This window comes from Solanum tuberosum, unplaced genomic scaffold (assembly GCF_000226075.1).
Source record: "Solanum tuberosum cultivar DM 1-3 516 R44 unplaced genomic scaffold, SolTub_3.0 scf00647, whole genome shotgun sequence".
Taxonomy (NCBI): Eukaryota; Viridiplantae; Streptophyta; class Magnoliopsida; order Solanales; family Solanaceae; genus Solanum; species Solanum tuberosum.
In genome coordinates this window covers 1-14461 of record NW_006239575.1, presented here as the reverse complement: position 1 = coordinate 14461, position 14461 = coordinate 1, and the positions used below count along the sequence as shown (strand labels likewise).

Sequence of the window (14461 nt, the reverse complement as noted above, 5' to 3'; positions counted from 1 at the left end):
AAAAGTGAAATATAAAGTAAAACATTACAAAATAAAAGTATAAAAAGCACAAGAAATTTTAAGAATGCTCGATGGAGCATGATAAAAGTAAAAAGAAATGTTTAATACGGTATGATAAAGTGAGTTAAATTTAGCATGATAAGGTAAATATTTTTCTTCCCCGTCTCGCTTCCTTTTTCATCATTTAATTTTCATGTGATTTAGGAATTAACTTATGTAATACAGTCGATCCACTAAAATTCTTATCAATGCAACTTTGTTCTCGATATCTTTGATTAGCTTAGTCTTTACTTTTATGAACCAATGAAATATCTATGGTTCTTGTACAAAGAGCATGCCGAGGGGCTACTACGCTCATCGCGCACTTGCATTACCACCTGAACTTCTTCTTTATACTTCGAACCCCCTGAGCAAAAATCCTGGGTCCGCCACTGCTGGCAAGTATAATGGTAGCACGCTGAGTGTACTTGGTCGTAACCCAGTATTTCACAAGTACCGTGAGATGCCAATCATTGGTGGTTCTGGAGTTTTTCGGTTGGCTCAGGGAATCGCCACCGCGAAATCCTATTGGATCAATATGACTAGTGGGGATGCTATTGTTGAGTATAATGTTATGGTCCTGCATTACTCACATTAATTTAATTATTTAAAGCTTTGCTTGTTGGTGTTCATTTGGTATATTTCCTATATAGTTTCTCTACTTTAATTTGTGTCAAGGATTAAGATGTATGAGTTCTGAACAATGAAATAAGACATTTAAAGATGTTTAGGATTGTACATATTGCTAACTTTCTTGGACATGTTTAATGTTTTGAATAATGTAAATAGTTTTATAGTCAATGAATTGAGATTATATAAAATAAATTATATTTCTAAATTAAGCTATGTACTGGTAAATGAACACAAAAAGTTGATAAAAATAAAAAATAAAAAAGTTGTAATTATCTTGAAAATCTTAGTAGTTTAGTTGGTTGGCCACCTGAACTTTACGGATTTGTAACACCTACGTCAATATTATACTGATCGATGGTCTACGTCCTTGGATAACTATGGTATTGAAAGATATAAAAATATCTTCAAAAGATGCGTCAATAACAAATACTCTATCTCTTTCTTATTATTTTAGTGTTTGTTTTATTTCTTGCAAAGAAGTAAAATTGACCACCTACGTTAACTAACCAAATTAAATGGGATGACATCCACTTTCTTGTCATATTAAATCTTGATCGAGAAGTTGTTTCTACAAAGAAATATTTTAACCATTGAAAAAGAAAAATTACTTCAAATTTTGTAACTTGACATGTTTTTATTATATATATATTCAAACTAATATTATTTTTAATCACTATATCTTATATTTGATTACTTGGAACAGGTTCAAGAAGGTGTGATGCACACGTTGTCATATGAATAATATTTCTATGTGACATTTCTTTATAATATATAAACTTATTTTTACTAAATTCATTATTTTTCTAGATCATATTTACAGAAATTTATTTATTTTTTATTTTAAAAAAAACACATGTTTAGAATTCCATTTAAACAAAAAAATTATTTGGCGACACACAATGGAGTTTCGCCCAAGATTTTTTCAATATATTTGTCCAAAATACGTATACAGTTGAAATAAATTGTCATTATCTAAAGATGAACTAAAATAAATTGTGCCATTAAAATATTTCAGATTTAGACTAAACAAACATAAAGTTTATGTAGAAGCAAAAGCAAAAGTCACTAATTGTTCCTCACATGGGAATGCGATGGACAGCAATAAGTAGGTGACCAACCTACTCTACAGTTCTAATACTTGGACCGAATATTTTGCGTTCATTGTTTCAATTTATGTAGCATTATTTAAATTAACATAAAATTTAAAAAAAACAATATTTTTGACAGAGAAATTAGGATCTTTTAATCACTTCAAAATAAATAGAAAAAAAAAGGAACTTTTTCAAAACTTTTAGATGTAAAAATAAAAGTGTCTTATAAAAATGATTTAAAATTTAAAAATTGAAATTATAAGCGATCTGAAAAATCAATCGTCTCATGCCATGCTTGAGCATCTAAACTCGCGTAACTTTTTTGTCAGTTGTTTTTAGAAGTCAAATATCTAAACTCCAAACGCTGATTCTAAAATTGTGACTTTTCCAAAAAGTGCTCTCAAGATAGGATCGGTACAATTGCTTTTAATGCTTTTTTTAGGTGCAAGTGTCCATTTGGATTAACTTATTTTTAGGATTTTTTATTTTTAAGTTTTTCTTCTGTCCATTTTTAATTGTCATGTTACAGTCCTCAAAAGTTAATTTAATTAATTTTCAAAGTTAAATTAGATTACATTAATTCGATATTTTAAACAAAAAATTTAGATATATTCAAAAACTATACAAAAAATACTATAAATTACAATTTTTTGCATATCAATATGATGAAAAAATACATCGTAAAATGCTAGTCAAAATTCCTATAGTTTTTTAACTCTAAAAAAAGAAACCATGACAATTAAAAATGAACGGGTGAGTAGTTTTTAAAGTTTTGAAGGTGTTTGAAAGGGTTATAAAGTGCTTTTAATATCCATTTTTAGGCCAAAAAAGTTTTAAAATAAATCAAAAGTAGGTTATCATCTACTTATAACTTTTAACTTTTGACTTACAAATTACTCTTTATAAGCTATCCAAACAGGCCCTAAATATGATCAACCGTCCACTTGAATCTCCAACCCAAACACGAAATTTTACACCAAATTTGGTATCAACACTATTTTTTGTGTAATCAACTCCAATCCACTGCACCAAATTTTACACCAAAAAAAATATTTGTCTCACTTCATTATTATTATATTATTTCTTATTTCATTTATATTTTCTTATTTCATAAAACAAATTCTTTCTAAAACATTCACCATATATAATTCATATTATTTCCTTTTATAATCGTTTAATATAAAATCATTTTGTACCATAATTTTTTAATTAATACAAATTGCTACTCCCTCCGTCCACAATTGGTTGGCAGGTATACTAAAAATAGATGTCCAAGATTAATTGTCAATTTAAACAATCAAGAAATAATTAGTCACTTTTTTCCAATTCTGCCCTTAATGATAGTGTAGTTCAATTGAAAATTAAGTGGACTTTTGGTATTCTAGGTATAGTAAGGTTATATTAGTCAAACTACACCTTGTATTAAATTTTTCTTGAGGGGTGTGCATGACCTTACCCTGACAAACAGTTGTGGACGGAGGGAGTAGCAAATATTATACATTATACATAATAATGGATGATGCAAATAAAAGTGAAATCATTAATGAAATACAATTAAATAAACATTACATAATTGAAAAAATTATTTTAAATTCTACATAAATATTCAACTTTCAAGATCACTACGGTGCTCCCATAAATGCTCTATTAATGCATTACGTTCAATGTTTGCATTTTAAATTTTTGTGAAGGTTAATTGTAGTTATATCCAATTATAATTTATAGTAGAATTAACATAATTTTTTTTTTTTTTAAAAGTCATATATAGAAAAATTAATTTATAAAAAAGCTAAATTTTATATCTAAAATTAATATTTTAAAAATATTACATAAAAAATAATTAAATATACAAGAGATTTAATTAAAACATACAATTTATATAATGTTTAATTAAAAGTTTGTATAATGAAATAATATTAAAATATTTAAAAAATGAATTGGTGTAACACTATTCACACACCAAATTTGATGTAAAAATTGATGTGGATTGGAGCTCAAAACACCAAATTTAGGATTTGATGTAAAATTTGGTGTTGGGTTGGAGATGGTCTTATGTCATACGAAAGATCATCAATCGTATGTTAAAAAATAAATTATACATATAAAGCTTTCTCCATTAATATATTTGGACACAACCATTTTATCTGAATTCGGGTCGAATTATCCAGATTAATTAAGTTAAATCTTGGTCCGTAAGCACAATCAAGTTATTTACATTAATCCTTGCTATTGATAACTAAGATATAGATAATATCTTTTTTAAGAAACATATGTTGACGGTTAAAATAAATATTTCTATTTATAAATTCTTATAATCTAGAATAATCTCAATTTTGTACTAGCTAGTTAGTAGATGGCAAAATAATTTCATACATTGATATTTTTTTTAAAATCAAGTTTATTTTGAAGTGAGAAATTATTTAATCCACTCTTTACAAGAAATTAATCAATTCTAGAAAATTCTGTAAGACTTCATTTATCATTTATTAAATAATCTAAGTCGTCAATTGAAATTGAATTTTTTATAATAAAAAATTAATTTTATAATAATAAATTAATCAAGGAGGTCTAGAAACAAACGTAAACACCACGAGTGGTGTGACCTGTGTGGAAGTCATGAAGTCTCTTACAAAAGACTTTATAATGCGTGTTTAGTATGATAGACTTTTTTTTTGGCAAATTGATTGTACTATCAAAGTCTCCGGAAGAATAGTGAAGGGTGTGTAGCCAGTTGAACATTATTCACTGAAAAAACTATACATTACTAGGTATGTCGAAAACTATATAAGTTAACTATATATATTAAGTCTTAAACATCTTCACACGATATTCATTCGACTTTGCACTGATTTTTAAGTGGGGTTATCATTTTTCTTTTATTAATAATGTACTCAAACACTTGGACATGATTATCAATTCTTCATACTTCAAAATGTTGTCAAAATATAATTTGATTTTCCTAACTTTATCATTCAGTGATTAATGTTTTCCCGAAATAGTATATTGTTTGCTTACCAACCAATTATTTTCAAAAAATATTTTCTTAACCCAAAATATAAACTAGTATTTTTTTTCGAAAAATATTTGTTTATTAGGATGTTGAAGTTACGTTGTTTCGAGGAAAGTATGGTTGCGAATAAAATAATCAACATTAGCGTCCAACGATTCCCACCTAAATCATCACATTATTCTTTTCTTCTAAAGTCATCCTTCCCTCTTTCTATAAACATTTGCTTACAATACATAAATTTTGGAGAAATCAAAAACACAAAACCAAAATATGGCAAAGCTAAACTCAATTTTATTGTATTGCTCTATTGCTATTGTCATATTATCATCAATTCCATTAGCTCATTGCAATATTGCACAAGGTCCTAAAGCTGTTGAAAATTGGTTCCAAAAACTGTCACATGCAAAACCAAAAATAACCAAACTTCATTTCTATTTTCACGATATAGTTGGTGGTAAAAACCCAACGGCAATACCAATTGCCCAGGCTAATTCTACGTCTCATTCGCCTACGGCGTTTGGCTCGCTAGCGATATTAGACGATCGATTGACAACGGGACCAGAAATTAATTCAACGACTATTGGTCGAGCTCAAGGAATTGTTGGTGCAGCTTCTCTTGAGGAATTTAGTTTGTTGATGAGTTTGAATTTTGTGTTTACTCATGGGAAATATAATGGTAGTACACTTAGTCTACTTGGACGTAACCCTATTTTGAATGAATATCGAGAGATGCCAATTGTTGGTGGTTCTGGTGTTTTCAGGCTAGCTCGTGGTGTTGCAACTGCGAAAACATATACTTTTAGTAAGAATGGTGATGCTCTTGTTGAGTATAATGTTGTAGTTTTGCATTATTGAGTTAAAGATTATATGTTGGGACGGCCGAATTGCTAATTTTATTTTGATTTCTTTTTTTCTCATATGTACGTTCTTTTTTCGTTTTCCCATTCTAATGTTCGTGTAATTTGATAGCAATGTTGAGTTAAAAAAGTTTCATGATCATGCGAGAAACAAATATAGTTGTCACAACAATTTCTACTTTTTTTTTGTCAAGTTAATGTCAAAATAACTTAACTTTAAAATTGAGTACTTTAAAATTCACCTTTTAGCATTAATAAAATGATCTACCATCACACAAATGTCTAAAGTTTATTTCAGATTACAAATATATATAGTTGAACGATTTCTTTTCTTTCTTAAACTTATTGTCAAGTCAAATGATGTCACATAAATTGAGACTGAATAATTATTAGTTTGTGAAATAGTAGTACTATTCATCAAATATAACTTCTTAGAAGTTGGAACCTTCAACGATAATTTTTGCGCACCTAATCGTCAAATGTTTTAAAAGTAAAAAATGGAACTCGAAAAGGTGATTCTACTTTTGCAAAAGTCCTCTCATAACTCATAATTGTGACCTCCACTATTGTTTTAATGTTCATATTTTAGTATACACACTTTCTTATGGCCAAGTATTATAATGAGCCTCACATTGAAAGACAAGAAGTCTACATATTATAATGAGTCTCACATTGAAAGACAAGAAGTCTACATATTATAAAGTATCATATACAGTAGTGCGTTAGGTTGTTACAGACAATATTGCTATAATAATCTAGTACAGCTGCAACAACTCACTGTATATTCCTTCATTTCAATTTAATTATCTAGTTTTGATTTATCGCAAAATGTAAGATTTTTTAAAATTTTAGGATCTTAAATTAAAACATATGTAAAATTATGTATCAAAATATTTTAATATCTTATAACATAAACATGTCTGCATGTAGATAGTTATAATTAAAAAGTTCCTAAAAATAGACAAATTAATTGAAAGTTATAAGGAATATATCAACATTCATGATGAACTAATTAAACTTGTTAATTATTTACACAACTAATAGGGACACCTGTTCCTCATGAAGTTCTAGAACTCATTGACTATACTACTCACTAAGGGCATGTTTTCAGATTTGCATATATTCTTTACTTATATTTTTATTTAACTAAAATTATATAAAAATATTATAGATTACAATTTTTCTCATATGAAAATAAACGGAAAAAAAAAGGGACTCGAACACGATACCTTTGAATAAGGGAAAATTTATTCCGGAATAAAAAAGTATTCCTACTTTCTGGTAGGGTTAATATTATCAATTGACTTCTGCTAGAAAAAGTTACAGTACTTTTTTTTATTTAATATGCTTGTGGAAAAATCCTTTATAATTGCATAGCATGGCGTGGGTGAGCAGTAGAACAACTTTGACTTCATCAATAACAAAAAGTGGGACACCTATACCTCATGAGCTTTACGATGGATCTAGAACTCCATTGACCAAGTTCTAGGGGATTAGTTGGTCATATAATTTCATTTTGAGTTTTAACTTCTATGCTTTTATAGTATAAAAAATATTTATATAATCAGATTACATATTATTATTATTATATAATCACAGTTAAATTTATTACTATGATAAATATTGATTAGTAATTTAGTAAATTAATAGAGAGTATTGTTTTAATTTATATGAAGGTGTTTATCTCAACATCAAAGTGATTGCATGATTTCTTATTCTTTGGTATGTCTTTTTTTTTGTTGCTTCATTTTTATTTAGTATCATGATATTTTGTTGTTATTTGTTTTTCTTCTTATAACCCTTCTATGAATAATTATTCTTTTAAGTTGAGGATCTATCGGAAATAATCTTTCTTTCTCGCAAAAATAGGGATATAATATGCATATGCATATCTCTATATTCTTTAGACTCCACGTGTGAAAAGGATAAATCGTTGTTATTTGACTGGACAAAGAGATTCTAAGAATAAAAATAAATTAACTTTTTGAAATTTATAGTATAAAATAAGTTTTTTCTTTAACCGATTATAAAGAAAGTGTCCCACAAAATTGAGACTTGAAATATGTTCGGAATGGAGGAAACTATTTTTCAATTTATTCATATATATTTGATTAATCAAAAACCGTTGTCACGGGATCTTTACATTGTCAATATATATATATATATATATTCTTTTTCTTTTCAATCTTTAAGAGGTTTCTTGCAATTGCTTAAACAGTTACTCAAGGTTTGACATGAGAAGATTATGGCATTTGGTTCGTTAGTATTTGTATGGGGCATTTGAGACATATATATAAGATTTATAAAAGGGAAAAGACATAAATTTTCTTTTGAATCTGTTTTAAAAAATCAGTTAGAGGCTTAAATTATCATAACGATTTATTATACACTCCTACGGTTTAAAAGTAAATTTCAATAGTCAATAGCATAAACGTAACTCTGAAGTTCCATTACAATATTGTAACATCCAAAATATCATATTTCAAGGTGAAGAAATACTTCTTCCAAGAAAGTAAAACGATAATTCAAAAAAGAAAACATACTCTCTCTGATCATCTTTTGTAATGGGTTTTCCTTTTTAATTAGTATATCTTTAATAATTTGAATTATTTGAAATTCATGATCTTCACATACATAACTCACTTTATATATATTAGTTTCTCTGCATATGCGGAGTTGGAAAGTATATATTATCATAAAATAGCATTGATATTATTTAAGCAAAGTTTTGGATAACTAATTATTTTACACGAAAGAATAATATAATAGTACATTCTTCTGTGAATTCTAGATGTCGATAGTCATATCATCACTTATTCATCCGAACCAATGGATACAATAAATGAAAGTTTAATTAGATATATATAATTTATAATATATTTCTTTTAGTTTGATTAGTCGTAAATATGTAACTAAATGTATCTTACCTTATACTTCTTTATAAACAAAATGTTATATTTTATGATCAGATTTAATTTCTATTTTATTAGTATAGTTACAATCTTTCTCTACAACTTTTACGGATTTGAAACCAAACTATAAGTTGAGTAGTCATATCGATACATATACTTAAGAAGTTCTCCCATATTTTCTATAGAATTCGGCCTCAACCTAGTTAAATTATTATTATTATTGCATAGGATCGTGTAAGTCAAAATTGAAGGTATATTTTGAACATATGAGTAAGCATGCACACTAGTTTCTTAACAAACTAGGAGAATAATCTTTGGTCTTGGAAATCCTAGAGCTAGAAACGCACGTAGTGGCGGAGTCAGAAATTTCATAAAGGGTGACGAGATATAGCAGCTTGTTATGTTAAGGGTGTCCAGAAATAGCAGCTTAGCTTGTTATGTTAAGGGTGTCCAGAAATGGACTACCATCTTTAAGAAGTTCTGTTGAAGAAGAATACAAAACTCCAGATTAAATATCATGATAGTGCAGGACTATAACATTATACTCAATGTGCTACCTTTATATTTGCCAGTTGTGAACACAAAATTGAGAGTCATGAGAAGGGCATCCTCATTTTGATCAGCTAAACCATAAATCCCTTGGGCTCGGCCCACTATTGTTGAATTGGGCTCTGGTCCAACTGTTAGTGGGTCGTCTATCATTGCAACAAACCCAAAGAAAGTTGGGGATTTGGCACGCAGTCATGTTGGCCTGGGCTATTTGGGCTATAGTTGGATTTTTCCCACTAACTGAGAGTCATGAGAAGGGCAACTTCATTTTGATCTGCTCCACCATAAATCCCTTGGGCTCGACCCACTATAGTCGAGTCGGGCTCAAGTCCAACTGTTAATGGATCGTCTATCATTGCAACATACCCAAAAAAAATTGGGGATGTGGACTGGATTATTGGAACTGCACTTGGATTTTTCCCACTAACTATGTCATGAAAATAGAAATGAAATTTAGTTACCTTTTGCTTTGCATGAGGAAGCTTATCGAACCATTTTTCAACAGCTTTGGGTCCTAATACAAAACCTTAAGCCATTGGCATAAGAATAAAGCAAAGCAATAGAAGTAGGATTGTTTTTTCCATTTTGAGAAATAATGATTAATTGCGGATATATATAGAAGTTGTTAGTTGATTACCTTTGAAGGAATCATTTAAAATCGAAAGTGGAATAAAAAAGGAAACGTAAAGCATATGCCTATCAATTACAGCAACAAAGGCATGCACCGACACATCCACCAAAAATATATACTCTATTTTTTACATTTTACAAGAAAAAGAAAAACCACATGATGAAATCAATACATAGACTTAGCAATTGTTTTATTTTGTTAGACCTATTCAATCTCGTGCTTTGGACATGTATCCTATGTTAAATAGTATAAATATTTTAAAATGTTTAAGAATTTGAACTAAAATTTTAGCCCAAATAAAAATATTAGTTAAAACTTTTTTAAAAAATCAACTCACCAAATATTTTTTAATAGTATTTTTCTATAATTTTCAAATAAGTAAATTTTATTTCAAAAAGCTTAAAGAATTTATGTCCGAATTCTCGATCAAAGGTGTCATTTCATTGATCAACACACATCTTTATTGTGACAACAAAATACATAAACTATAGAAGTATACATTCAACTATAATGAACATGAAATTACAAATAATAATTAAAAAAAAAGAAGCAAAACACATCAAATGTCATAATGCAGGACTATAACATTGTACTCAACAACAGCACCGGTAGAATTCAGCCAAGAGGTTTTCGCGGTGGCGATTCCCTTAGCCAATCGAAAAATTCCTGAACCACCAACGATAGGCATCTCACGATACTTATGACGTGCCGGGTTCCTGCCAAGTACACTCAACGTGCTACCATTATACTTTCCAGTTGTGAACACGAAGTTGAGAGTCATGAGAAGGGCAACTTCATTTTGATCTGCTCCACCATAAATCCCTTGGGCTCGACCCACTATAGTCGAGTCGGGCTCAAGTCCAACTGTTAATGGATCGTCTATCATTGCAACATACCCAAAAAAAATTGGGGATGTGGACTGGATTATTGGAACTGCACTTGGATTTTTCCCACTAACTATGTCATGAAAATAGAAATGAAATTTAGTTACCTTTTGCTTTGCATGAGGAAGCTTCTTGAACCATTTTTCAACAGCTTTGGGCCCAAATTCAACCCCTTGAGTTATTGGCATAAGAATAAAGCAAAGCAATAGAACTAGGCATGTTTTTTCCATCTCTTAATTTCTACTTTTGTTGATAATGAATGAATTGCATATACAAGGACATGAGAATATATATTATAGTAGATGTTGGTTGTTGAAAATGTCAAAAGATAGAAAAGATTAATGTATTCAGAGTATTTTAAAAATATATGCATTACATTAATCTCCACTATGCACGTTGCAGGCGGCTAAATGCTAATGTATAATCTTGGTGTTTTATTTGTACACCTGGTGTTTGGTGTCTGTATTGAAGCTTCGTCTAAATTAAATCTGAATTATGCATACGACTTAAATCAAAACTTCTAATGAAATGTGGAGTAATTTCATCCCTACACCACAATTCAAGTGGATAATATTATTTTGGTTACCAATATACATTAATGTGCACGTTAGGTCAAACTATTGCAACCCATGTTCCAGACAATTAATGTAATGTTAAACTATTGCAACTAATATAATCCTTTTTAATGGAACGATTATGTTCTCTGTCTTCTAGGAAAATATTTACATGTTTTAGCCTATATTTAATTGAGTTTGTTATTCGATTTAGTTTATATTTATGGGTAAACACTTTTTAAATGTTTTTATACAAAATTGATATATTATATTATGTGACGTAATATTTTATATTGAATCATATATTTATGAAAAATTCCCTTTATTCTTAGTGTTCTTATTCTACCTCAACTCAACTGTGGTGCACTGGTGGGAGTGTTTCACCCTTAACCAGAAGTCTCAAGTTCGAGCCCTGGGTATGGAAAAAATCCGGTTGGGAGCGCCACCCATGAATGGGCCCTGCAGAGCGTGATAACGATATAATCGGAGCTCCAATGTGGGCTCCGGACACCAGATGAGAAACCAAAAAAAAAAAAAAAAAAAACACAACTGTCGCTATATAACCCACACTTTGAATACAGGGTGAAAGCATTTTATACCATTTAAAGTTGTATTCTTGAAGAATAGTCAACCAAATAAAATAAGTATAAAGCTTACGAAGAAATAGGAAGATTAAAAGAAAAGCTCGTTGCTAAAGGATACAGCCCACAAAAGAAAATTGATTGTAAAAAAAGCAGAGGCGAAATTAGAATTTTATGAGTTTTGATTTTTATAATAATAATTTTAAGTGATAATAAATGAATTTTAAATTTAATATTTGTACATATTTAATAAATTTACTAATACAAATTCATTATTTAAATAAAATCTAATGAATTTGACTGTACTCACATGCGGACTACTAGCTCTTCCTCTAATAAAAAAGACATCATCTTTTATAGTAAAAAGAAATAAGAATAAAAAACACACCTACCATCCCATTTTGAGTTTCATACCTAAACTATTGAGAATATGAGTTTCATACCTATATTATCACGTATTAGTTTGAGAAACACACCTCCCTCATTTATTCCACTTTCACATGGTGTGTGTAATGGTGTGTGTAATAGACTCTCTCTTTTCTATAAAAAAAATTGTCGCATCACACTCCACATGGAAAAAACATTCCACCTTGACAAAAATTAAATAAATTAGTAGTATCAGCTAAAGTTAAAGATTAAAGTATTACTCTACTATTCTAAAAATAATACCTATAAAATAAAATGTAAAATATTTTTCTTACACCACTCCACCACTTCCTCCCCCCCCCCCCCCTTCCCCCCCCCCCCCCCTCCCAAATCCCTTCAATAATAATTTAGATGTTATTTTAATTTTTTTATTTGTGTTATATATATATATATATATAATTTTATTTTAGAAAAGTACATTTTACTTGCCGCAAGACTTTTTTTAAAATAAAATTTTATTTTTGTTATATTCGATACACAAGTAGAAAATAATATTTTCCTAAAAATATATGTATACATTTAACACAGAACGAGAAAAATGTAAAAGATATAAGGGTAGGGTAGAATATTTTTTTTAACGGGGGATAGTTGGGGACCGGGGGGAGTGGGGTGAGAAATTTTTTAAAATTATTTTTTAAATTTTTTGTAGATAGTAATACCTTGAAATATAATTGTTAATTATATTAATAGTTTATTTAATTTTTGTCAAGGTGGATATTTTATCTATATGAAATGTCATGTGGCAAGGTTATTGCATATAAAAGAGAGTGTATTTTACAAACTAAAATTTGAGGGGAAATTTGGCAAATAGTGTTTGTCCATATAATTTGCCATTATTGGCAAATATTTTTGGCAAATAACCCAAATTCCCAAATACTAGAAAAAAAACTAGTATTTGGGTCAAATCTCATTATTTGAAAACTTTTACAAATTCAAATTCTACACCAAACTTTTATCTTTCACAAAAACACCCTCTATAGTGTTTGTTTGTGTTGTATTACATAATTTTTTACGCGAACACCAAAGCAGTGATGAAATATTCAGTAAATATGAAAGTGATGATATGGTTGTGGATGAAAATGATGAGCAATCGGCTTAGGGTAATAAATGTTGGGTATATAGCAAGAGTTAATGGGAAATGGAGGGAAGATGAAAATAGAAGAACTTGAAAAGTTGGGAACTTAAATAGTTGGGAACTTGAAAAGTCCTCTTATGCTTTAGTAAAAAGGGATTTGTCCCTCATCGGTGGTGGAAAGAAAAATAGAAGAGACTAAATAGAGAAGCACTTCTATTAATTGTTAAAAGGGTTGGAAAGAGGGATCCCCCTCGCGCCGTCGTCGTCGTCGCCGTCGCCGTAGCTCGGCTTCGGCTTTGGAAAAATGATCGATTAATTAGTTAATTAATCGAAATGTTCCGACCCGACTTGGATCCGCGTGACCCGTTTTATTTAAATTACTTTTTCATTTTATTTAAATTCCCCACTGTTAGAAATGACTGTTCTGAAAGGTTGCAACTTTCAGGAACAGCCATGACCGTTTGAAAGGTTGCAAACTTTCTGAAATGGTCGTGTGGATTATGAAATATTGCAACCTTTCGGAACCAGTTCTTCTTGCCTATAAAGACATGTTATTCTTTAGATTTTTTACTTATGAAAATTTCTGATTTCTTCTTCTTCTTATGCACAAATTTCTTCGTGTACTTTACTTTTATTGAGTGGTTCGCTGACACCAGCGTTTTGGGTATCAATACACTGGTGATTGAGATTATTCTATTCTGGGAGGACATATTCCAAATCAAACCTCGGATACTAGAGGGGGAATAATTTCCTTAAGGGGACAATGTGCATTCAGTGGGCTTGATCTTTTTCGTTCTGTTTTTCCCAGATTCTGGTATGTTTTACAAATTTTAGTTTTCTTTTGAATTAATTTCTGTTCATCTGTTTCTTCACTGGTTCGGATAAACTTTGGTAACTTCGTGTTTCTGAAAAGTTTGTTGAATCAGTAATATTGATTTTTAACACAAATTGCTAACAATCTTAAGGAAATTATCTTATTTGTTAATCTGTGTTTCTGTTAGAGACAAAAACCTTTGTGGTTTTATACTCCTATTATGTTTGCAATTTAAGGTTATTGCTTACTAAGTCTGTATCGATATTTGTTTATCAGAAATGGAAAACAACAATGTTACAGTGGTTGTTGCTGCACCAACCCAAACTGTTGTACCACCAGCAGAGAAACCGGAAAAATCCTCTGATGCAAATTTCAAAGGATGGCAGCAACGGGTATTTTTCTGGC

The 14461-nt window shown here is 29.6% G+C and overlaps 3 protein-coding genes and 1 pseudogene across 3 annotated transcripts; 2 read left to right on the top strand and 2 right to left on the bottom strand.

The window, feature by feature from the left end:
- LOC102597843 (dirigent protein 22-like) overlaps nucleotides 1–637 on the top strand; it is a 1687-nt pseudogene extending 1050 nt beyond the window's left edge.
- A 4360-nt stretch (nucleotides 638–4997) lies between these two features.
- On the top strand, nucleotides 4998–5781 carry LOC102595205 (dirigent protein 22-like). The gene has a single exon (XM_006366546.2). The coding sequence runs from the start codon at nucleotides 5044–5046 to the stop codon at nucleotides 5626–5628; it is 585 nt and encodes a 194-aa protein (XP_006366608.1). The 5' UTR covers nucleotides 4998–5043; the 3' UTR covers nucleotides 5629–5781.
- A 3292-nt stretch (nucleotides 5782–9073) lies between these two features.
- Nucleotides 9074–9783, bottom strand: LOC107058806 (dirigent protein 23-like). The gene is made up of 3 exons (XM_015304974.1): nucleotides 9729–9783; nucleotides 9333–9617; nucleotides 9074–9285 (listed from the first exon to the last, which is right to left on the bottom strand). Exons 1-3 carry the CDS (start codon nucleotides 9781–9783, stop codon nucleotides 9074–9076), a joined length of 552 nt encoding a protein of 183 aa, XP_015160460.1.
- Nucleotides 9784–10149: 366 nt separating this feature from the next.
- On the bottom strand, nucleotides 10150–10880 carry LOC102597532 (dirigent protein 22-like). The gene has a single exon (XM_006366553.2). It carries the CDS (start codon nucleotides 10834–10836, stop codon nucleotides 10282–10284), a length of 555 nt encoding a protein of 184 aa, XP_006366615.1. The 5' UTR covers nucleotides 10837–10880; the 3' UTR covers nucleotides 10150–10281.
- Nucleotides 10881–14461: the final 3581 nt, after the last annotated feature.

Excerpts from the sequence above, each read along its gene's own strand:
- LOC102595205 (XM_006366546.2), top strand. The coding sequence starts at position 5,044 with ATGGCAAAGCTAAACTCAATTTTATTGTATTGCTCTATTGCTATTGTC.
- LOC107058806 (XM_015304974.1), bottom strand. The coding sequence starts at position 9,783 with ATGCTTTACGTTTCCTTTTTTATTCCACTTTCGATTTTAAATGATTCC. Across the intron at positions 9,618-9,728 it reads TTTAAATGATTCCTTCAAAG|GTTTTGTATTAGGACCCAAA; the intron begins GTAATCAACTAA and ends CAATGGCTTAAG. Across the intron at positions 9,286-9,332 it reads TGCCCTTCTCATGACTCTCA|GACTGCGTGCCAAATCCCCA; the intron begins GTTAGTGGGAAA and ends CCAGGCCAACAT.
- LOC102597532 (XM_006366553.2), bottom strand. The coding sequence starts at position 10,836 with ATGGAAAAAACATGCCTAGTTCTATTGCTTTGCTTTATTCTTATGCCA.